General features: G+C 33.3%; 4 protein-coding genes and 1 long non-coding RNA gene across 7 annotated transcripts; 2 read left to right on the top strand and 3 right to left on the bottom strand.

The window, feature by feature from the left end:
* Positions 1-7,358: 7,358 nt before the first annotated feature.
* Positions 7,359-8,879, top strand: LOC142544523 (uncharacterized). 2 transcript variants are annotated; one of them, XR_012820056.1, is made up of 4 exons: positions 7,359-7,601; positions 7,675-7,982; positions 8,133-8,364; positions 8,545-8,879. It is a non-coding gene; the product is annotated as an uncharacterized LOC142544523 (long non-coding RNA). The 2 variants fall into 2 exon arrangements; XR_012820055.1 differs by having other exon boundaries at positions 7,360-7,982.
* Positions 8,880-9,034: 155 nt separating this feature from the next.
* LOC142544522 (protein FAR1-RELATED SEQUENCE 5-like) lies at positions 9,035-10,287 on the bottom strand. Its single transcript, XM_075651564.1, has 3 exons — positions 9,524-10,287; positions 9,359-9,426; positions 9,035-9,278 (listed from the first exon to the last, which is right to left on the bottom strand). The coding sequence occupies exons 1-3, from the start codon at positions 10,285-10,287 to the stop codon at positions 9,235-9,237; spliced, it is 876 nt and encodes a 291-aa protein (XP_075507679.1). The 3' UTR covers positions 9,035-9,234.
* Positions 10,288-10,320: 33 nt separating this feature from the next.
* Positions 10,321-11,613, bottom strand: LOC142545079 (protein FAR1-RELATED SEQUENCE 5-like). The gene has a single exon (XM_075652057.1). The coding sequence runs from the start codon at positions 11,611-11,613 to the stop codon at positions 10,321-10,323; it is 1,293 nt and encodes a 430-aa protein (XP_075508172.1).
* A 3,317-nt stretch (positions 11,614-14,930) lies between these two features.
* On the bottom strand, positions 14,931-18,640 carry LOC142545174 (putative transcriptional regulatory protein At2g25830). 2 transcript variants are annotated; one of them, XM_075652169.1, is made up of 7 exons: positions 18,404-18,636; positions 18,137-18,297; positions 17,354-17,415; positions 16,516-16,672; positions 16,126-16,400; positions 15,332-15,452; positions 14,931-15,065 (listed from the first exon to the last, which is right to left on the bottom strand). In XM_075652169.1, the coding sequence occupies exons 1-7, from the start codon at positions 18,501-18,503 to the stop codon at positions 14,973-14,975; spliced, it is 969 nt and encodes a 322-aa protein (XP_075508284.1). In that variant the 5' UTR covers positions 18,504-18,636; the 3' UTR covers positions 14,931-14,972. The 2 variants fall into 2 exon arrangements, with proteins under 2 accessions (XP_075508284.1, XP_075508285.1); XM_075652170.1 differs by lacking the exon at positions 15,332-15,452 and having other exon boundaries at positions 18,404-18,640.
* A 1,970-nt stretch (positions 18,641-20,610) lies between these two features.
* On the top strand, positions 20,611-25,515 carry LOC142545172 (protein unc-13 homolog). The gene is made up of 5 exons (XM_075652167.1): positions 20,611-21,220; positions 21,967-22,833; positions 23,352-23,831; positions 24,066-24,255; positions 24,336-25,515. The coding sequence occupies exons 1-5, from the start codon at positions 20,666-20,668 to the stop codon at positions 25,262-25,264; spliced, it is 3,021 nt and encodes a 1,006-aa protein (XP_075508282.1). The 5' UTR covers positions 20,611-20,665; the 3' UTR covers positions 25,265-25,515.
* The last annotated feature ends 4 nt before the right edge of the window (positions 25,516-25,519 follow it).

The following is a 25,519-nucleotide window of genomic DNA, read 5'->3' as shown; positions in this document are numbered from 1 at the left end:
AATTCTAACTTACATGGCATCTCAAGAAAAGTCCAAAAAAACAATAATTAGATAATAGAAAAACAATTTATTCATTGTATTAACAATAAAAATCGTGCTTGTGTGGGTAGCTAGTTTAAACACAAATATTCTCCACCGGCTGCCGTGCTTGACTATTTTGCTTGGAAAAAAGTAAAGTTAGTATTTTATTAAAGGTTTTATTAGAAAATCTAAAATATTGGTAATAAATTAATTAAGTTTTAACAACAAATAGGGACGTGCCAAAATTTGAAAATGATTTGGATATGATTGGAACCTGGAAGCTTACCAAATATGCTTCTCCATGAAGCTTGATTCTCCAATATTTTAAAATAATTCGACTGTTCATTTTTGGCAATGAATCGGAAGTTTGTTTCTTGTTGTTTTCTCTTTTGTTCCATGAATATAACTGTAGCCACATAGAATAATACAAAGGTTACTTTTGTAGTTAATTTTAAAAAATAAATATTATAAAATGATATAGGGGGCATATTATATTGATTTTGTGTTGAAAATAAATAAATGTTAAATTCCTTATCTGATATATATCCATCAGAGTTGATCAGATACAACACTCATTTTCAGCAAAATAGACTTCAATCTTTTTGTATTTTGTTTGTTTGAAAACTATAAGTTCCTATCACTTTAAAATTTTGCAGTTTTGATTATTATGAAAATTACTAATTTGGTCGTGTAACTTCGTCATTTTTCGTTTTTACTCTCATCAACTCTCAAACTTTAGTAGTAAACCAGTAAGTAAATCATTTTCATTTCACTTTTAGTAATATATTTTACCACGTAACCGGAGTTACTTCATCAATTTCCAGTATCACATCATCAATGTCTTACATCAATTATATCATCATTTTCGATGAAAAAATAACAAAAACCAAACGATAAATAATTTATTGGGATAATGCCTAATATATACTGAACTTTGATAACTTATATGTCTAAAAAAAATTAGTTGTCAAATTTCATGAAGAAATTGAAAATTTTGTTGTAAGGTAAAATAATAATATTCCTTATTATTTCATATCTCAAAATTTAATGATAATATACTATATATTATTAGACTTTAAATTGCAAAATTAGGCACTACTTGGAATTTATACGTGGTTTTTGAAATCATTCATTCATTTATGTCCTAAAATGCAATCCTATTCGAAGGCTAAGTTCCATGTATAAACCTCAACCTGATCTTGTGTTCATTAGGCAAACGGTGATTGAATCGATAAATTTATTAAACTCTATATATATATTAATAAGTGTCTTTACTATAATTGGATACGTTTTAGAGATTTTAATAACAAATAAAGAGTAAGTCTCAAAGATTCTATATATCATGATACAGATCAACTCGATTCATACTTACATTGAAAAATAATATTTTTGACATAAAAAACAATATTTTTTCATGGATCGGGTGAAGTTAGAGGTATGTCTCACAAAATTGATTTGTTAGAATATCTCACAAGAGTTTTTATGACAAATAAGTCAATTTGATGCTAAATATGGCCGAATAATTACTATTAAAATACAATTAATATATTGTTAATTTTGATGTTAATCGCATGCCTTTTATGATTATTAACAGTGATTATTATTAAATTTTAAAGTACAAAAAAAAAAAAAAAACTGCACCAACTGTAGTCAAAATATATAATTATTATCTACTATTATCCAAACCCATTTTTTAAAGCCAAAACTAGCAACTAATTATTCCCCGACAATCTTTTTTAATATAATTAAATAGTGATTATTGATCTCAACCGATAACGACTTTAATTAAAATGTAATTATGGTTTTAATAGTTTTTTTTTTTAAATGATGGACTTCGGATTCGTAAATCGCTACATTAATTATATAATAAGGCGGTGGCCTCGCAAGAAACAAATAAAATATGTCATTTTGAGAACGTGATGTACAATATGCTGCTCGATTGGGTGAAGGCTGCAACATATATATGTATGTCGCGTGGCAACTTAACAATTAATTATTTTTAGAAAAATAAAATCGGTCATTATAAAAAAGGGTTAACAATATTATGAACATTCAAGCAAAAATATACGTTCAAGAAACTGGAGAGTGAATTACATTTACATGTAGCTTGACTCTGTGAATTCGAAATTTCGACAAATTTTAAGAAACAAACGATTGGACTCTACGGTTGTTTAATCGCTTAGAGTAGGTCTCTTGTAAGACGGTCTCATGAATTTTTATCTGTGAGACGGTCAACCCTACCGATATTCATAATAAAAATAATACTCTTAGCATAAAAAATAATATTTTTCATTGATGACCGAAATAAGAAATCCGTCCCATAAAATACGATCCGTGAGACCGTCTCACACAAGTTTTTGTCCATCGTTTAATATGAGGTTTTACATTGCCACAATATGATGAAATAAATTGTATATATGCTAACAAATATATATATATATATATATATATATATATATATATATATATAATTGATCATTAAAATTAATCTTTTCAAAAGCTTAGTCAAGATATGCTCTGGAGTGGTTGACTGGTTGGGCATTTATTAATTCGATACGATGGTACACTAAAAGCTCTAAAATGGTAAATGCCATAAAATATTTTAGTATTTACTTGCAAATAAATGTCTGTACACAAGTGGAGGGATAATAAATTATCTTCTACTTTTTTCGTTTTTTTTATTTATATTTTTCAGAAAAACAAAAACTTTTCAACTTTTTAAGAAACAAACATATTTGTTTAGAAGATAAATATGACGGTGGAGAACGATGACAAATATCTATTTGTGGGAATCTTATACACTGTTTTAATAATTGAATTGATCATAGAGAATATTAGCAAGTAGTGTCTTATTATTTTATTTACATTGTATTTTAAATTTACACAAAAATAATTAATACGAATTTTGTTCGAGTGTAAAACTTGCATTTGTTGGAAAAGTAACTGAAACATGCCATTTTTTTTTTATCGTTACATAGTTTAAAGATTGGAAAAATTGCATTTTTGTTGTATATGTTTGAATCTTTGCGATTTTGGTACTTGGTGTTAATAAGTTTTAGTTTTAGTCAATTATCTTTGTTTTTTTAATAATTTTAGTCATTTTACTATGTACAGCCAATGTAGCACTGATGGACGAATGTCAGATCAACACTCTTGATTCAAAAACGACTAAAATTTTCAAAAATTGAAAGATATAACTGACTAAAACTGTAATTTGATAACATAGAGAACCAAAATCTCAAAGAAAAAACACACATGACAAAAAAAGAGCAAATTTTCCTTAATTTTTTTACTTATATTATTACAAGCAAATATAATTTTTAATATAATGTCAAGTGTTCGGTTCTGTAATTAGTATTAAAACCCATGTCACATTTTCTATATTCAAAAGCACAAGTTTGTGCAATTATTTAGTTGGTTTTGTTGGGAGCAACATTGGTCATCGATTGAAAAACGATCAAATCGTAGTGTTTTAATAGAATCCATTTATTTCATGAATCTATTAAATAGAAAATTTTGAATGGATATATTCTTAGTAGGAAGACATACAAGGTAAACATAGAAAAATGCAAATAATTGATGGAATATTTACCCCCAATGAGAAAATTTAAAAAGTGTTCATCCCAAAAACTGAAAGAAATCAAGTAGGCTGAACACTTCAAGAAAATTTTGGAGAAAGACCGTTAACTTCATTTAATATGCAAGTTTTTTTAGGATGATACTAGTTTTGGGTTTAGAAATATGATATCCTTGCATGTAATGCCATAAATTTTACATCATTGTAACTTTATATTTTTTGATCGATTTGACTGTGATATATTTCACAAAACCACAATGATTAGAGGACGTTGTCCTAATTGGATGCAAATTAAATCGGAGTATGAGTTGTAAGGAAATTATTTTGAGTGCAACAAACAAACGAAAATGACGTGTGGAATTTAAGCTTTGGTAGCTAGTCATCGTACTATGTAGTCGACTTGGTCATATGTAGAGACAAATTAATTTGGGGCCTAATATATATTGCCTTTTATAATTAATATTTAAGAGTGTTCAGTTCTTCTCAAATATTTTTTTTAAGTATCTGATTAACTTCAAAAATGTTTCTGCACTCTCTAATCTCACATGTAGTTTTACAAATTAATATAATACTTTTTAGCATTAAATGTTTTAGATCTGACATTAATATATGATTTTTTGAGTACCCAAACATGTGTAACAAATTTTGATATAAATGACACGTCTTTTTCAGATGAAAATTCGATACAAAATCTTGAAAATCTGATATTAATATATGATATTTGAGTATCAAATATTTCATATCTGATACCAATATATAATTTTTGAGTACCCAAACATATATAACAAATTTTGATATTAATGACATATGTTTTTTTCGGGATGAAAATTTGTATAAAACATTGAATATGAGATGCTAATAAATGATATTTCAGTATAAATTCTTTCAAATCGAGTACTAATATATGATATCGGAGCACACAAACAAGTATAATAACTATTGATATTAATATATTTCTTCTAATTTTAAAATCAAAGTTTATTTTGTATCATATATAAAACAATTTATTCTGCAATAACATATATATATGTTCTAAATTTTCAATTATTTGTACCGAATTTCATTCGAAAAAATAATTGGGGGCTCAAGGATTGCAAAAACATTTTTTTTTTAATCTGAACAGAGTCTGTGGAGAAATTTTCGGTTTAACAAAGATTGAACACACGTTTTCTTTTGGCGGTTACATATATATTTGAAAACAAAAATTGATTTTAGTTATTTATTCCATAACCGGCACTTAAATTAAACAAAAACAATTAGTAGTCCATTCAATAATTGAAGTGGTAAAATTAATTCTAATAGATAGTTACCTAAAAGTATATATATACAGAAAATGAATTTGATAGTGGATCTAATAAAACCTAAAAAGTGATTAAAAAAATTTGCAAAATTATATTAACGTAGAAAATATATTTTGGGTTATGAAATTATTGAGATAGTAAATAAATAATTATCATAATAACAATAACACTGCTTCTCAATTATATTTGTATGATGTATCGTGTCACAGTACATATTTCACTAGATATATCGGCTTACCCAAAAAATTATCCGATTTAATTAATCGATTAATTAATAAGAACAAAAATCCTACGTATGCTGACTAATTAAGAAATGATTAGTGTGTCCCCTTGTGATTCAGTTGAGATTCGCTTTTAATGGCACTACTAATAATGGAATTATTGATTCCGTTTTGTTAATTAAATTATATAAGTAGGGTGAGGCTATGATGCATGCATGGTTATTCAAAAACTAGGGTTTTGTCATTTGTGTTTATTATTTTATTCTATATTAGGATAGAAAGAAAGGGCATGCGGTAGCCTCTGAAAAATCCCTCATCTATGGTAACTGAAAAACGATATTAACCTAATGGTTAATTAATGGTATGTTTGGTAGGATATAACATCATAATATGATTATAAAACATTAATAAATGAAGCACCTTTTCATTCTTCGTGGTACACAACTACATATATCTATATTATATTTAATTACCCAGTGCGCATCGAAAGCTAACTCATATATGCAGGTTCTCTAGTCATCCGCGTATTGAAAGCTAACGCATGCAAGACGTTCCCTCGTTATTATACCTAGTTAAGACATGAATAATGGAGACTAGAAGATACATGAGTCTTTATATATATTTAATTTTTTTTTTTTATATCAGATGCAATCAATACTTTTTCGCTCGAATATCGCTTTCTAGCCGAATCGATCTGCGGATACTATTTAATTCATATATATGACTGAATAAATCAATTTTAATTTGAATATAATGTCGACGTACGATCTACGCTTGCACAATTTAAATCATGAAATATATATTCCTTTTCATTTTCCTTTTTTGAACTTTGAACATGTCCACCAAATCCAGTAAAGCTCAAAGCTATCTAAAAGTAAAGAGATTACGAGGAAGCTAGTGATGATTTTGACATTGTGCTGATTTTTCAACAAGTAGGTCCCTTTTGATAAAGATGTATTAACTTCACAATGTATATAAATTAAATATGGCCGACCTCAGTTTTCAGTATTTATTTACAAATATATACGACAATAGTTGTTAATCAAGTATATTTTAAAATTTGCAACACATGGGCTATTTTTTTTTTTTTTTAATTATAATGTCGTATGTAATTAGAGTAAATAAATTTACGGGTAAGTTTTATATATAGTTTTAACAAATTATATATCGAATTTGATATTTTTTTTATAAAAAATAATCTAAAGATTTTAAAATCAATTGTATTCTAAACAAAATCCTATCTATCCACATATAATTATGCATTATGAAATTATTATCTAAATTGCATAATATATTTTTTATTGTCATTATATAAATCAACACGAAATAATAAACTCGATCTCATACAAAAATTTTTATTATATCTTAATCTGTAATGCCCATTGACCTATTTTGGCATGTAATCACATCTTTTACGGTATCTCATGTGCACTGCTCATATTCACAATCTATGTATTTGATCGAACTAGAGGTAATGAGTTCAAGGCGAAAAAAACCATTGTCAGAAGTTATATATAGTGCTCTGAGTACACATGAGATATTGTAATATATATGATTGCATGTCCAAAAGATCAGTTGATACATTAACGTTACATAATTAATAATTAAAAAAGATATTGTGAAAACAAAAAAAAATTTATTAAATGCTAGGGACCTCCAAAAAATGGACCAGGTGATAATATTAGAGTTTAATTCGTAGGTAGCCATATAGCTAGGAGGTTGAGATGGGGGGGCTTTGTCACGAAAAAAAGGAACATTTCATCCGCTCAAGAAGAAATTAGGAAGATAACAATTTGACTTTTCATTGGAATTTCCAGCTCGAACGTGGTCATAATTGTTGTTTTAAATTACACTAGTCTTACATATATAAAATCTTGTCGGGTAAAAATTTTAAGTGTTAGAAATTCAGATCATTTATAATTTATTTAAAATTATAGTGTAACTTTATTACTCAATCTAAAATTTATATCTTTGTAGTTCTCGATTATATCTTTAACGCACACGATAATATTAAAAAAATAAAATAATATATATGAAAAGTTGAAACAAAGATGAATATTAGAATTAGTATAATTTTGTATTAAAAAAAAGAGGTCAACCAATTTATTCGGCAATCTTTTGCATATATATATATACAAGAATGTTACCCTACACACCATTAGGTGTGTACCTCGGTGGGCGTCGCTGAGTTGGCGCCCACCTCATTATTTTTTTTAGTAGTTTAAAAAAAATTATAAACAAAATTCAGAGGAACAACTTCTCAACATTAAAAACTTCACACCTCCCTTCTCCACCTCAACAATCGGCAACCCCCACCGAACAGCACCACCGCCGTCTCCGGCAGCCAAGAGAATCTCCCTCCCAAAAAATAATCGATCGACACTTACCCATCACTTCACCGCCCCAATCTCCGCCTTAGGATATAAACTCATCCACCACCCGATCTCCGCCATAGTTTCCCGATCTCCGCCAAAAACCAAGGTATGCACCGCTTACCTCTCTTCTTGTTTATTTGTTGAACAAATTTCTTTTTATTGAATTAATTAGGGCATAGTGACGTCGGTGAGGCTGGTGGAGAAGCTTCTAAAATACTCTTTCAACAACAAGAGCTTATTGGAGGAGGCACTCACTCACTCCTCCTACACTGAATCCGCTTCCTACCAGTGGCTTGAGTTTCTAGGCGATTCGGCTCTCGGCTTAGCAATTACTAGTTATCTTTTTGTGGCTTACCCAGACCTTGACCCAGGTAAGCTCTCCCTCATACGAGCCGCCAACATTAGCACGAAGAAGCTCGCGCGCATCTCCGTCCGTCACCAGCTGTACAAATATGTCCGCCACAACGCCACCACCCTTGACGAGAAGGTGTGTTGCTCTGTATTCTTTGGGGAATTTTCTATTATTTGTCACCTTGCTTAGTATGGTTCGAAGGTCGTACCTAAGTGTTTCCCTTTTTGGTAAATAGCTCTTTTTTGGCACTAAAAGCACTGACACTTTTGAGTTCTTTGTTTAAAGATTCAGGGCTTAATTCTCTTGTTGTACTTGTGGCTTCAACTTCTTCTGAGCAAAAAGAAAATGTAAAGCTTCATGCTGCAAAAATCGCTCTTCGGAGGTTGTCTTGTGTATTTATTGATATGAAGGTGGTCGATACATGCAGCCATCTCAATGGGGATAATGAAATTGAAGGAGCAAAGCATAAGCTGCATGAGCTATGTGTCGAGAAAAAATGGCCCAAACCAAATTACAAGTAAGAGTTTTCCTGCTGGAAGCTCATTGTGTTAAAATTTATTGCATCTGTAAACAATTAAGTTGATTAAGACATAATCGTGTTTGTGATAAATTCAGACCTTGCATTCCATTTGAATTAGTTTATTTTTCGTCGTTATGTTATGTTGCTGATCTCTTCATATATTATATTTATGTGTAGGATCCAAGAAGAGGTTGGTCTGGCTCATAAGAAGAAGTATATTTGTTCTGTTGAAATTGAAATTACTGAAGGTATACTCTTTGTGAAGGGGAATGAGAAATCAAAAGTGAAAGAAGCGGAGAACTCTGCAGCTTCGGCAATGCTACATGGACTGCAAGAGTCTTAGTATCTGTGAAGTAAAAAAAATTCCATTGTATTTAAATTGCTGAAACAATTTGTGCCAGGGGAGTGCTTGTATGAACTGTAATTATATTTGTTTCTGGTGATTTATTGTGTGAAATCATCAATACTATTTATTTAGCAAAAATGTGTTTCCAACCATTTGAAATGCTTTACATATTGTCTCCCTAAACTCTACACTTTTTATCCTTATATTCTGCCTCTCAATGTACAAAGCCCTGGCTGCCGGATGTTCCTTTGCAATTGAAATGAAGAAAAAACAAGTCAAGAAAATCATGAATAAATTTATTACAGCTTTGTGTATCCATCACACAACATCCTTATTACCAAAAGCTGTTAAAAAATAACCAAACAACCCAAACTAATCAATAGAATAGAAAAACAATTCTGAAAATCAAATAACTAAACAAACGCCAAATAGTAAAGAACTTATCTATCTCATCGTTGGAATTGAATGAAAAAAATGAACAAAAAATAATAGTCATCTACAACATGACGCATAAATGAATTTCATTCATCCAAACGTATTCCAGTTGTCCACATGTTGTTAGAACCTGCAATAATAAAGATAATTATAAATGTCAATCTTTTAATGCGAAACTTTTGTTTAAAAAAGATGAAGCATTTCAAGTACCAGTCATCGATGCAAAATCTTCTTCATTTGTGTTGTCATCATTGTTATGATGATTATCTACAGTTGATCTGGTAGATGATAAATAGTCATATTTACAAAAAAATAATGAGATTAATTGGTTTGTAAAAATATTATAAAACAAACAAAAAATTAATCAACGTATACCTGTCATGCAAATTTGGACAGTTGCGCTTGTCATGTGACACACCTCGATGCCCGCATCCACGACATATCCTGGTCTTCGAGGTTGACTTCTCTTTTGATGATTTCAATCTCTTCCCGCATCCTTTCGTTCTTACTTCAGAAGGATCGGTAATACCAAAGACCCCATCCATGATTTTTTTCTTTTGACTTCCATTGCTGAATGTTCTACTAATGTTAACCTCTTTAATTTTTTTTAAAATATAATCTAATTGTTCATCTAAGAAGTTTGTTCCTTCATCAGTCAATGATGCATCATCAATTACTACAGAAGCTTTATAGGATAACCTCGAGTGTCTTGACATCAAACACATTTTTGGATCGTCGATGACATTTTGCTCAGCCATAGCATATATTGCTCCAACCTTTGCATCTCGTGTCCACCGTTTGAGTATATACTTATCAGGCAATTGAGACACTTGGTTGATACGAAAAAAAGCTAACATGTGTCTGCATGGTATGCCCTCAAACTCAAATTTCATACAACTACATGATATATAATCCAACTGTTTATTATGATTGAGCGTCCTTGATTTGGAGGAAGAACAAGTTTGAAAATTCATCACATTGTAAACCACTAATTCAGCTCCTACACATACTTGTTGCACGTAATAACCATGACTCTCACACATTTCACTTTGAAACTCCACATATTTTTTTTTCGTATACACCTTAACCATTTGAGCTTCCATTGGCCAGTTTGTCTTGATCTTGGGATGCTCATTCATATCAATATGGTCAGCAACTAACTCATTGTGCCTTTAGTGCCGGAGTGCCCTATTGAAACGGGTGATAAAATCCATCAATGAATTCTTATTAGAGACGTACCTCTTGAAAAATGCATGTGAACTTTCAGATCTCTGACTACTTGACATTCCGGCACAAAATATATGGTTAAAATATATTGGCACCCACTTCGGTCGCAATTCATACATCAATGACAACCAATCATTTTGCTCCAAGTTAGCACACTTGATAACATCTTCCCACGACTTCTCAAATTCATCAGGTGTTGTGGAATTTTGAATGACATTCTTTATGCTTCGATAATGGTCACGAAAAGTCATAGGGTTTAATTTATCTGGGAATTTGTTCAATATGTGCCACAAACAATATCGATGCACTGTTTTAGGGAAAACTTGTGCAATGGCTTTCGCCATAGCAGGATCTTGGTCAGTGATTATCAAGTTTGGTGCACCTTTAGGCATTGCTTCTATGAACTTGTTAAACAACCAAACAAAAGACTGAGTTTTCTCGTCAGTTAAAAAACCGCAACCAAACACAATTGTCTGATGATGATGATTAACTCCTACAAATGGTGCGAAAATCATACCATATTTATTAGTGTTATACGTCGTATCAAACACCACAACATCACCAAATACACTGTTTGCCCTCCTTGACACAGGATCTGCCCAAAAACACATGCTAAATCTTTTATCTGAATAAGTCTCATAATCAAAGAAAAATGAGGAATTCTTGTCTTTCTCAGATGCAAAGAACTCAATCAATGTTTCGGCATCGATAACCTTTTGTTCATCTCTTAGCTTTTTCTCAAAGTTTCTAATATCTCTTTCAGTACAACCTACATGCTCGGGCCCTCCATACTCTATTTCCAATAATCGCAGTTGTTGACAAGTTGGCACATTGGCTTCTAAAAACTGTTGAGTCAATGCTTTCTTTGATGCCGAAATATTACGATGTGAGCGTAGTAAATGCACCTTCGAAGGAGTCGAGAGTGGATGATTATGGCTTTTCATGAATGTACTGACAATCCAATTAGGACCAGTTTGTTTCTTGACAACTGAAATCTTTGACTTACATCCAGTTCTAACTTCGCCGCGAGCTCTTTCATTTTTCGGTTGATCACCTTTTTCTTGTTTATTCGACCGATTTTCGTCTGTACGCCCTTCTTTAAAGCATACAAATTTCTTCCAAACAACTTCATTTGTTATCTTATTTTTTTTGCTGTTGCTTATTCTTGCGCTAAATCCTGCTTCTCGTGCGTATTGGTTATAGAACGAAAATGTATCCTCTAATGATACGAATTCCATCCCAATTTTTGGCTTTCGATCGTCTGCAACTTAGGGAATGAATTGCTGATCATCACCGATATTTACTTCCATTACTGAGAAATATGAAATTTTAGAAAAGGTGGAAAAAAACAAGAAAATATAAAAACATCAAATTGTGTTATAATTCATACAAGCTACTATCTTTTATGATAAAAAGAGACAAAAAATAATAAAAATTCGAGAGAAAGTATTCCACCAATCAATCATGTTTTGTTCTAATTTAAAAAAAAACCTGTTCAACGTAGCTCACTAAAATTAATTCCTAAGTTCAATGAAACTCAAACATAAATCGATTAACTTCAGAAAATATTAGGAGGGATCAGAGAATTAGAATAGATGTAGCAATTTAACATAAGATCCTCCAGGTAGAATCTGCATCACTCAACGAATCTGACTGATTCTTTAACATAATGATATATTTATTGAAGATGATTAAGTGTCATGACTTAACAAGCATTCCTCGTTATTAAGCACGGCAAGAGAATTCATCAACCGCTTGGACGCTTTCAAGATACTAAATTAACACAAAGACATGTTGCACAAACAAGGAATCATGCTACCTTCGGAGATTTTGCACTATCCATCAGCGAATGAACTTGAATTTAAGATAAAAAAAATTTGACGAATATTTTATTTAACCATCCAATTACTATGCCCTAATTGATTCAATAAAAAGAAATTTGTTCAACAAATAAACAAGAAGAGAGGTAAGCGGTGCATACCTTGGTTTTTGGCAGAGATCGGGAAACTATGGCGGAGATCGGGTGGTGGATGAGTTTATATCCTAAGGCGGAGATTGGGGCGGTGAAGTGATGGGTAAGTGTCGATCGATTATTTTTTGGGATGGAGATTCTCTTGGCTGCGGGAGACGGAAATGGTGCTGTTCGGTGGGGGTTGCCGATTGTTGAGATGGAGAAGAGAGGTGTGAAGTTTTTAATGTTGAGAAGTTGTTCATCTGAATTTTGTTTATAATTTTTTTTAAACTACTAAAAAAAATAATGAGGTGGGCGCCAACTCAGCGGCGCCCACCGAGGTACACACCAAATGGTGTGTAGGGTAACATTCTTGTATATATATATATATGGGACCGAGCGCTTGCCGTTTTACCAAAAGCTATAGCTAGTAGTAATGGTGCAACTCAAATTTTTTAAACGCACAGCAGCTCAAGCACCACGATTCGATCGCTCTACCAAACAGGGATAATTATTGCACCCAACAATATATATTGTCATATTAAAAGACATATTTTAGACTGTTTCCAATACGTGTATGTATCTGTATAAATATTATTGTCTCACGTTGTTTTTTGGGAAACAACATATTAATATTTTTTATATAAAAAGAAACAAAACACTAATATTAATAAATGTTGGAAAGTGGATACTAGTAAGTAGTAGGAGAGAAGATGTGTCCCAGGATTGGTAACTATCCATATATTAATAATAACGATATAATATAATATAAATGTAGTGTGTGCGTATTTTGGTGTCGGCATGGAGTAAAATATTAAAAAAAAATAGTGGAATTTATTGTGAATATTGTATATTAAATAATAAAATGGTTGAGGAGAGGGTGCCATGTATATTTTTGTGGTCCGCTTCTGAATTATTAAATGATGATATTATTGAGGGTTAAGGTCTGCCCTGGCCCCCTCCCTTGTTTTCTGTACGGACATGTCTTTTCCATCTCTTCCAACAAAAATAAAGCAGTGTCTCACTGCTTTGCGGCTGCCTCTCTTTAATTTATCTACTATTTCTCGGACGAACAGATTACAATCTCATTATACCATGTCCATGTTCCATCCGTCCCGGTTATTTCGTTTTTTCTTTCAAATATATATTTCAATTTTTATGTTTATTCATATTTTTTCTTGATTTTATTTTTATTCAAACGTGAAATCTTTTTTTGAATTAATCAAATATATTTTATTTTTCAAATCAATTTTTTAATCAGTGTTGAAAAGCAGTCTATTACATGAGACGGTAACAAATATTTAAGCTTTTTGAGGGTTAATTATAAATCACTTTTCATAAAATACGTTGAAATAATCCAATTTTGCCTGTGAACTGCAAAAAATTATAAGTCGAAGATTTGTCTTTCCCCTTGATGATATTTCCATTAAAGTATGACAAAATATACTACAATTTCGAATTCACCGTGGACAAGATAATAAAAATAATAATAAATAAATATCATAAGTTTCAGAGATATATAATGTGTATGATTTCTACTGCGAACTGCATGAATAGTGCCGGCAATATTTAAGCTGAATGACTTGGACCAATTGTCGGATGGGTAAAAATTTTGACTCAAAATCATATGCCAGCAGCAGCCACCCTACTATAAATACGTTCCTCCCTAAATCCCATGAAAAATCTGACCATTTTTTTTTTTAAAAAAATTCGGATAAATTTTAGGACCACACAGATTTATTCAATTTTTGACTTTTCAAAATGAATGGACCATCGACATCAATGCCAGTGAATTTTGCTTTTAATGTTGGAAGTGTCACATATAAGAAAGCGATGGGATCGAAGCACGAGTCGGGACGGAAGGGCTCGGGTTCGAAGTTTTTCAATGAATTTTTTGTTTACGATTTTTCGAAACATGTATTGAAACCTGGGTAAGAGCCAAATGTAACTTTCATGGATGGATATTGTCAAATGTTTCTTGAATGGACGTCCACTTGACTGGATGTTGGGTAAGAGCCAAATGTTTCTTGAATGGACGTCCACTTGAACTTTAATCATGATGAGTTCATATGAGAAAACTCGCAGAACATTAAAAAGCTGCACATTGAATAAGTGATGAGCCAATGACAGTTGAAAGTGGCTACTAAAGCATTTGAGCCGGGCTGAGAATCCAAAAGGTGGACATTAAAACTCGTAGCATTCGGGCCGAGACAATTTCTGGGCTAAAGAAGAAAAAATTATTATCAAAGAGACTAGACAGAACACCATGCAATATACTATCATAGTAAAAAAAACATAAACTAAATATATAGGTACAGGGATAATTATCAAGAATCAAGAAACATTTAAAAGTTTAAATGAAATGTGATTAATCCCAGATGAAATGAGCATTGCATTTTTCCGCTGCGTGTCTGAGTATAAGATTTAGCATTTTTTGAGAAATGATAACTGCCTCTATAGATTATGCTCCATGCTCTAGCCTCTAGGCAACAGTTCATGGTTCTCTTTAAACTGTGAAGGCTTTGTTGCATTCGATCCTCTGCAAGCTGCAAATATGCGGATTCGACGACCCCAAATCTTGGTTTGATTTTGGAGCAGCGAATAAACAAAAGTGAGAGCCAAGCTGTTGCTGTCTGGTCTTGGAAATCATTTCTGATCAGTATACACGGCATCAACATCGTCAAGTTCAAGTAATCTGGACATCAATTCTTTGTTCAAGTCCATAGCTTCGTCGTCGACCTGCCACATACATTTCATACACTGAGAAATTGTTTGATACGGAAAACATGCATGGAAACAAGAATGAGCCCAGGATTTGCAACGAGAAAAAAGGTTAGACAGGTAGAGACTGGAAACTTTGAGACTCGAAGCTTGAATTTGTAGAAGATAGAATCTCAATAGATTACAGAATGTTATACTGTGGTTCGGAAAAACAAAATATTGAAATGTTATACATGATAAAACCTTGCGGTTTGAACTAATGGTATAAAGAACTTTCGAGGTACCTCAATAGGCGTTAAAGGAAGAAGCTCAAATCCATTGTCAGTTTCAAAAGTAATTTCTTCTTCCCGCAGTTTTGATAAGATGACTGGGTAGTTATCCATCGAACTCACGATCTTAATATATCTATGCAAGGTCGCAAGAATTAAAACACGAAGTTAAAAGGCCATAGTGAATACAATATAGAAAGAATTTATATTTAAGCAACATGTCAGTAAACAAAAGCATCATCTCTGACTTCATCTTGATTAAGTGGTCGATACATTTGAGACATCGTATTAATAAATTTCAAAGGACTTGCATGCTGAATTCCGAACATCCAACTATCATTTTGTATATCTGTCTTTCATTTCTAATTCAATCTGATAAAAAAAATTCAGATAATACTGCCTCAAACAAATAATTTGAAGCCAGAAATGCTTATATAAAACCGAAAAAAAAGTAAGTTTTTTCCATGTTGCATCCAAACCAGTTTTCTAAAAAGCGCCGCCTCCCACCACCCCGATTTTTAGAAAGGTGATGCCTCTGAGCGCCGTTAAAAAAATCGACCGCCTAGGCTGCCTAGTCGCCGCCTAGGTGACTCAAAATCCGTCTAAGTGGCTGCCTAATTTAAATATAGAATTTTTTAATTTTAAAAATATTGTTCAGCATATTATTCAATCAATTTGTATTTGAATATGATATAGATGAATTATTTGAGAAATATAAAGATTAACAAGAAGAATTAGATATATAGGTAAAAAAGAAAAGCGCCTAGGAGCTAGGAGTATCTCACTCAATTAAGAAAAGTCTTCCAAACCTTTCTGAATCCTCTTCAGTGTCATCGTCATCGATGGACGGTTCGATGACATCATCAGCACCAGCATCTAAGGCAAGAGCAAGAAGTTGATCTTTGTCGGATTCTGCTGCCTTTATATTCACAACCCGAGCACGTTTAAACTTGAACATGATGGATCCAGAATCTGCCATTTTCCCACCACAGTCCTTCACTACCTCTCTAATAGCTGCCACTGATCTGTTTACTTTATCTGTTAACACCGAAACTATCATACCCACTCCACCATAACCATAGACCTGAATACGCATACAAAGGTATTTGAGATGGAGGCAAAATGGCCAAAAAAGTTGAATCTGGATTTGCAGCTTGCTTTAAATATGAAGGGACATCGTGAATTGGAGGGTTAATAACCTCATAGAATTTTTCTATGTAGGCTTCCTGGTCTTTCTCTGAAGCTCTCTTGATATTACGATCTAGAATATCCCTTGGTATATCAAGCTCCTTGGCTTTCTCGAATAAAGCAGCTAAAGTTGTGTTAGATATCGGACTTGAACCACCTTTCTTGACCCTGGACATTAAAGAATTTTAATAGATGGAGAATTAAACATAAAAACATTTAAAACAATTTTTAAAATACCAAAATAATAACTATAACAAACAAGGCTGAAGCGCTGAGGAGTTGTTGAAATCGAGAAAATGATTCAGTCTTGGACTTTGGAGTGACACAAAACTCCATCCATCAATGTGGATTTGGTTCTTGCTGAAAACCACTTTGTGCAAAACTTGGATTCATAAGAAGTGGTCCAACAATAATATTTATAATTATGAATACTTTCACAAGTGCAAGTCAACAGTTGGGGTACCATATGTTCAAAATTAAACACACTAGTCATATATTAAGCAACAAAGGCCACCCAAAACTAACTTAATGAAAGATATGGGAACTTGCACATAATTGACTATGAACAACTGATTAAGGGCTTTGATACCATGTCAGAAGTCACTTTAACAGAAAAATTGAATTCATGAAAGGTGATTGGCTGTAATAACTATATTTTAACAGTTTTGAGTTCTTTGTATGGTAAGAATGTCTTTTTGAACTAAATCCCATGGTCCTATATGCATGAAACATGCAATGTCATTTACGCACGACCATGTATTCTTCTTTTATAATTGTTAACAGACAGAAAGTTGTTTTGACAATGAAGTCTATCATATCATGCTGTTGCAAAGTCGTAGCACCACTTACGCAGATACAACCTCCTTCCCAAATCTAGCGTACAGTTTTGCTTTCTTTGCGTCCTGGGTGGTCTGCATAAAAGCCAGATATCTAAACACTTGATATACAAAGTGTTTTAACAAACTAAGATAAAATAAACCAATGCACCATACACCAAAAAACATATAGTGATATCAATTCACCGGTTGTCCCAACTGACATAGTAATCTTTATTTTGTCTATTTCTAATTAACTTATAACTTCCCACTCTTAAGTCAAGTCAGATTGGCATAATGTGGACAACAAATTGAGAGAGAATTGCTGCGTTCGGATAATTTGGTTACTGATCCTCCAAATTCTTGCACAAAACATCAACGCTGGAGATAGTGGGAATTACACACGGACAGTTCAAGAGAGAGAAGAAATTCAATTCCGATAGTTCAATAACTCACATTGCTAGTTTCCACTTTCCAGTCATTGAATTTCTGATCATGTTAAAATGCGTATCAATTTTCTGATCAGTGTTAAATTCACACCTCAAGAAACCATGAACCAAACAGAACGAAGTAGAACAAATACACCACAAAATGTGCTCTAAAGCACATCTTCTCTTTTTTATGAATAAAAGATCCACCAAGACTTGATCAGATTTCACATTTAAAATAAACCTCAACCAGCAACTATGTTCATCTAAAATTGCAGGCAAAGCTACTTCAGCTCCTCGTTTCACATAGCAAATTAAGAGTTCATAACTAATAAGAGAAATACAAATGCCACATTTCAACACAGACCCACACATTTCAGCACAGCTACCTTTCTGCCGGCAATTTTGCAGGAGCGCCTTCCCATACACAGAGGAGTGCTAGTCCATATCTTTCTTTTGGAAGTATCACATGGAGGCCCGTAAAATGAAACCCAAGGGCCAGAAGAATAGCACGAAAAAAACGACAGCTTTGTACTCAACAAACCAGTTCCTGATTCACCATCAACAACGAAAAAACTGTCACAGACATCATACTGGGAATTAACAAAAATTATGGAATATTTCCACAAAATAAACGAAAAACAAAAGGGCTTTACTACGATAAGAGCAGGAGCTGGAGGGTTTAAGAGAAAACCCATTTGAGAATCTGACAATTATCGAACCGAATGCTCTGATTGTAGAAGATGGAGGCACCATTTGTTAAATTTTATTGGTTTCTTTATATCTTCTGAAATCTGAATCCCATTAACCCTTTGCTGAAGACGCGACGCATCGACTTTTTCCCAAGTTTTCTTGGAGCTAATTTTGTTGCTGATGCTCTAAGATCACAAATCTTTCCTCAACATGTCCCGAAAAAAATGTAAAGGCCCAAAGGTTTGGGCCTAGTTTCTATCTCCTTATGCGTTCCCGGTTATCTTTTTATGTAGTAAATGATAAATGATAATAATATGGAATCCAATTAAATTAATATAACTAAAATTTTGAAAGTGTCGATAATGGACGAGGAAACTATAATTTTGATCATATATATTTATTTTTTGTGTGATTTTGATTCTTTATATTATTAAATTTTAATTTTATTCTTCTATTGTTGTTGTTTTCGTAATTTTGATGTGTGTAGTGACACATAGACGTTACAAATGAAAAAAAAAAGATTAAAAAGGTCGAAATTTGGATGATGCAAGACCAAAACTGATTCAATCGCATAAATGACAAAATCCCAAAAAAATAACATAAAAGGAATAAATATGTCTGAACTTCATATAATTTTTAAGATCCGAGAAAGTAGGAGGTCTCCTCCCACCGCAGTCACCATTAAAATTAATTCAAACGTGATTAAAGATTGATAAATCCATGCCTAACTAACCACCAAAATCCAACCCCATCCCTTGTGCATTCCAGCTTTCATGCAATTTTTTTCATTCCCAAATGCCAAAATGCGTGGACTTACCATAAGCCTCCTGTTTCCTATCAAATTAAATTTTTTTTTAATAGATTTTTTTGTATGATTTACAGAAAATTCTAATCTTAATTTCAGTCGATACATTGTCGCTCATTTTGGCGTGTGATTTAAACCGAGGAATTAAAAGTTTTATGAGTATTAAGTGTTTTTGAAAAACAGTGCGTTTTTAAAATTAAAATAATTAATAAATCCATATTTAATTTTTCATGTGTCAATCTATTCATATTTATTAAATATATCGACTATTTTCAACAATATTTTACATCCTATTAAACCCCATTAAATAAGGTCAAATAAGCAAATCATTGGAAGAGAGTAAAAATCTTCATTAATTGAATGATACAAAAGTCCACTTCAATAAATAAATGTATAAATAATGAAATAATAATGTATATTTTGGATTAACAATAATTTGAGTATGTAACGTGGAAAAAGATGGGTCACCAGAATCAATAATTATTTTATCATGCTGATATAGAATGCACACCAACAGCTTTCATGTAATCATTTTTGGCAAACTTTGAAGTATAATATCATTAATTATTAGATATTTCATCTTTATTTCGTCGTATTGTTTATTTATGTTATATTAATTCGATAAATTTAAATTTCAATATTATTTTTAATAAACAATATTATTAATATTTTATTATTTATTAAAAAACAAAATAATAATTTATAATCTTATTTCAAATTTTATCGTTCAAATCTAACAAACTATTATTTATCAATCAAATTAAATATTATATTAATTATCAAATTTTATTTATTTTTATTATATTAGATTATTATCTACATATTATAATCGTATCTGTAATTTCAAAGAAGAGTAGGTTTCTTATGAGACGGTCTCACACTAATTTTTATCTGTGAGATGAGTCAATCCTACCGATATTCACAATAAAAATTAATATTCTTATCATAAAAAGTAATATTTTTTCATGAATGACTCAAATAAGAGATATCTCTCACAAAATATGACATGTGAGACCATCATCTCACACAAGTTTTTGCTTTGAAACAATATTTTTAGATATTTGACGGCAAACTACAATTATTGTTTGAAATTGTCGTTCAAACATACAAATTCATATTTTTTTAAAAAAAATATTTTAAATTTTTTATCTTAAATTTTTATTTTAATCAATCTTTTGTATTTTTGTACTGATATAAATATTTATTTTATACATATAAAAATATATTTATTTTATACATTAATTAATATATTACTAGTTTATAGTAGATTGTTATAGTTTAAGATAATGCAATTCATTTATACCAAAATAATTATCATTATAAAACAAAATTTAAATAAAACGCATAATTGGAATTAAATCTATTTCAAAAAGATTTACGACCTTTCGTTGTCTCTCTTTACCAATCACGCGGTGGAACTATGGCGTCTCTCTTCCGGGACCGCTCCCTCGGCTACAGCAAAAGAGATTCCTTTTCCTCCTCTAACTCCGTCGCCGCTTCTCCGTCATCCGCCACCTCATGTCTCACTGCCACCTCAGCTGCCGCCTCTTTTTCGCCGCTTCCCTCCCCATTCGGCGACCTCACTCCCACTCTCTCCGCCGCAGACCTTCGCGCCTCGGCATACGAGATCTTCCTTTCCGCCACTCTCTCCGCATCCACGAAGCCTCTCACCTACATTTCCAGCAGCAATCTCGCTAATTCGCCCAACTATTCGAGTAGTTCTAATGGAAATTCGAGTAGTACTTTGCAGAGGTCATCGAATTCGGCGGCGGCTTCTAAGATGAAGAAGGCGCTAGGGATGAGATCCATTAGTTCGAATCGGAGCTCCGATGGTATAAGTCCGGGTAATTCGGGTTCGGGTGGGAAAGTTAAGAAGCCAATGACTATAGGGGAGTTGATGAGGGTACAGATGAGGGTTACGGAAGCCATGGATACCAGAATTAGGAGGGGTTTGTTGAGGATTTCTGCTAGCCAGGTCAGCTATCACATTACTCTTATTTCTTGCAACATTTTTTTCCAATTTTATCTCTTCATCGAAGAAAAATTCTGTCTTTGATTGTAATATGTCACTGTTATTTTAATTTGGTTAGGAAATGAGTTTTCTGCGGTTTCAGTATTGGATTTGGCGTTGGTGCTGTAAATTTTTAATTTTTAACTTTTAGATTGAATTTGAGATATGAGGTCTACGAAAGGCACTATAAAATGGGAACCGCGTGATCTGAAGGATACTGTATTGATGTAATTAAAAGAGTAGATTTGCTACTGTTTCTTTCGTTTGTTTCCTGTTGATAAAATTTGTGCGTTAGTTAATGATTTTTTGGAATTTAAGTTTCGACATTTCTGGAGTAAGAGGCATTTTAGGAGTTATGTGACGTCATTTTTACTGTGTTTGATAAATCTCTTGTTTTCTATGAGTTGAGTTCTTCAAAATGTGTAAGTGAAAGTAATAAAAAGTTAGATGAATATATTTTCTTGCTTTTTAACAGAGTGACAAATGTGCTATTTTGTTTAGTTTTTTCCTGCTGCCTTTCTTAGTTTCTGTCAATTGACTTTCAAAGTTTTATGTGCCATCACACATATGGAAATTTATTCTATTATGTTATTTTAAACTCTAGATGTATTGTATTTTGTTTTTTCGCTGGTTCAAAGATTTAATGAATTGTCTGTGCTTCATGTACTTCACCATAAGGTAAAATATATAGTTTTTTCTGGTTGTTATAGGTTGGAAGGAGAACTGAGTCAATGGTTCTCCCACTAGAGCTTTTACAACAATTCAAAGCCTCGGATTTTGCGGATCAACAAGAATACGAGGCATGGCAGAAGAGAAACCTTAAAATTCTTGAGGCTGGACTACTTTTGCATCCTCACACGGCATTGGATAAGGCTAATACTGCTGCTCAACGACTACGACAAATTATTCAAGGAGCCTTCAACAAGCCTCTGGAGACTGGGAGAAACAATGAATCAATGCAAGTCCTTCGCACTACAACAATGGTGCTTGCTGGTAGAACATCTGACGGATCTCTGGATTCTTGCCACTGGGCAGATGGCTACCCATTGAATACCCGGCTCTATGAAATGCTTCTCGAAGCCTGCTTTGACATAAATGATGAAACATCTATCGTGGAGGAAGTTGACGAGCTGATGGAACTCATAAAGAAAACTTGGGGAATCCTGGGACTAAACCAAATGATGCATAATTTATGCTTCACCCGGGTTCTGTTCAATCACTATGTGGTCACCGGACAAGTTGAAAATGATCTAATACATGCAGCCGATTGCCAGCTCGGTGAAGTCACAAAAGACTCAAAGATAACAAAAGATCTAGTTTACTCGAAGATTTTAAATGCTACTTTGACTGCCATGTTGGGATGGACTGAGAAAAGACTCCTGGCATATCATGAAACATTTGATAGTCGAAATATAGAGTCCATGCAGAGCATTGTGTCGGTTGGGGTCTCAGCTGCTCAGATTTTGGTTGAAGATATATCAAATGAGTATCGCCACAGAAGAAAAAATGAAGTTGATGTGACTCGCAGCAGGATAGACACTTATATAAGGTCATTGCTGCGCACTGCATTTGCTCAGGCAAGTTCCTCTGCCGTTCTTGTAGAGCTTCAATTTTGAAAGGAAAACCTGGTCATTAAATTGTGAGTCGGGTGGTCAGTCACAATGCCTCAGTGTGTGAGCTTAATTAATTTCTTCCACTGCCTGTACAGGTGGCGGGGATGCAATTATGTGATCCTATGTCCATTACTTACTTTATCCATAATCATTCAGAATGATCACATTTTTTAACTTTTGATGACCAACACGTGCACATACATCAATTAGAATCATCATCATCTGTGATCAGTCTACCGACAAGCAAACCTTTCATTTTCTCGAAACTCCACCTGTCTTGAGTCAGGATCCAATCACATAGTTAGCTAATTTCGACTAGGAAAAAGAGTATGAAGACTAATATATAGTAACAGGAGTGGGTTATGTGTAAATTATCGTGGTCCTTTTCTGAAGTTGAAACCCTCCTGGAGTATGTAACGGATCTGGTTTTCTCCCAAGCTATTCCTTTTCTGATCAACTCATGAAATATTCAGATAAAAAAGATATTAATAATATTGAGTTTACTGAGGATGGAGAAGGCTGATTCCAGCAGGAGGGCACCTAGAAATCGATCAAATCCCCTTCCTGTTCTTGCAATCCTTGCAAAGGATGTTGGCGAGCTTGCAGCAAAAGAAAAGGACATATTTAGCCCTATTTTAAAGGGATGGCACCCTTTTGCCGCAGGTGTTGCTGTTGCCACTTTACATGCTTGCTATGGGAACGAGCTGAAGCAATTCATATCAGGTATCACAGAGTTGACCCCAGATGCTGTACAAATACTGCGAGCTGCAGATAAATTGGAAAAAGATCTTGTCCAAATTGCGGTCGAAGATTCAGTGGACTGTGATGATGGTGGGAAGGCTATTATTCGTGAGATGCCTCCTTTTGAAGCTGAGGGTGCAATGGCTCAAATGGTAAAAGTTTGGATAAAGACTAGAATAGAGAGGTTGAAGGAATGGGTTGACAGAAATCTCCAACAAGAGGTACCTTATACTGTTTCTTTACTGTAACAACAAAATTCAAATTTTACAAGTTCATAAATTCAAAAGATCAATTTTTTTATTTAGTTAAAATAAGAATTTTTACTACTATTATCAAAGATTGTTCTCTAAAAAATTTCACAACTCAGTGGTGTACTGCTGTTTCGGTCTTGACAGTGGTAGAAATGTTTTTTTTGGCAATGAAATTGTTCATGTCATTGTTTTTCTCTGATTTAGATTTGGAATCCACGAGCCAATCAAGAAGGGTGTGCTCCTTCAGCTCTAGAGGTTTTGCGAATAGTTGATGAGACCTTGGATGCTTTCTTTCAGTTGCCGATACCAATGCATCCAGCACTGCTCCCTGACTTAATGACTGGACTTGATAAATGTCTTCAATATTATGTAACGAAAGCAAAATCGGGCTGTGGTAATACTTATACTGCTTAGCTCAACCAAAATATTTGTCAATGTCCTAGAAGTCAACTTTATGAAATCTTTGGTATGCAGGATCAAGAAACACTTGTATTCCTACGATGCCGGCATTAACCAGATGTACCGCTGAGTCGAAATTTCAATGGAAGAAAAAGGATAAATCAATAAACTCTCAGAAGAAGAATCCTCAGGTTGCTACAGTTAATGGAGATAGTTCTTCGGGGGTTCCACCACTTTGTGTACGTATAAATAGCTTGCATAAAATACGGATGGAGTTAGAAGTTGTTGAGAAAAGAATAGTAACCCTATTGAGGAACTCAGAATCCACTAATTTAGAAGATTTTTCGAACGGATTAAGTGAGAAGTTTGAACTCACACCAGCTGCTTGCATTGAAGCAGTCCAACAGTTGTCTGAAGGAGCTGCTTACAAAATTGTCTTCCATGATCTCGGCCACACTTTATGGGACTCGCTGTATGTTGGTGACCCTGCATCGTCTAGAATCGAACACTTTCTCCAGGATCTTGAGAAAACACTGTCTATTGTAGCAGACACTGTTCAAGAAAGAGTGCGTACCCGTATTGTTGCTGACATAATGCGAGCCTCATTTGAAGGTTTTTTATTGGTATTGCTTGCTGGGGGCCCTACACGAGCCTTTTCTCGCCAGGACTCACAGATAATAGAGGATGATTTCAAGTCCCTTAAGGATCTATTCTGGGCCGATGGGGATGGATTGCCTGCTGACTTAATCGATAAGTTTGCAACCACAGCAAGTGACATACTTCCCCTTTTTCGAACGGACACAGAGAACCTCATTGAGCTGTTTAGACGCTTGATTTTAGAAACATACGGTTCATCTGTCAAATCTCGACTCCCATTACCTCCAACATCTGGGCGGTGGAACCCAATTGAACCAAATACGTTGCTGCGACTTTTGTGCCACAGGAAAGATGAAACCGCGTCAAGGTTTCTCAAGAAAACATACAACTTGCCGAAGAAACTGTGAGAGACGCTATCTTTTGGTGCAGGATTGTGGACTACCAAGTGCAGAACTTGGCCATAAATTCTGTAGTTTTGGTTGCCTTGAGCCGCTGCATAGCCGTGTACAGTAATTCTTCTGAAACTTCTTATGGGGTTAAGTTTCAGTGGGGATTGGATTAGTGTTGTCTCATTCTTCTATTTTATTTTTATTAATATATATAATGTATTTGTTCCTGTTGTTTCCCAGTTGGTTGCCTCATAGAAGATCCTCATTCATTCG

Source organism: Primulina tabacum, chromosome 5 (genome assembly GCF_025594145.1).
Source record: "Primulina tabacum isolate GXHZ01 chromosome 5, ASM2559414v2, whole genome shotgun sequence".
Lineage (NCBI taxonomy): Eukaryota > Viridiplantae > Streptophyta > Magnoliopsida > Lamiales > Gesneriaceae > Primulina > Primulina tabacum.
This window is presented reverse-complemented; position numbering and strand designations above follow the sequence as displayed.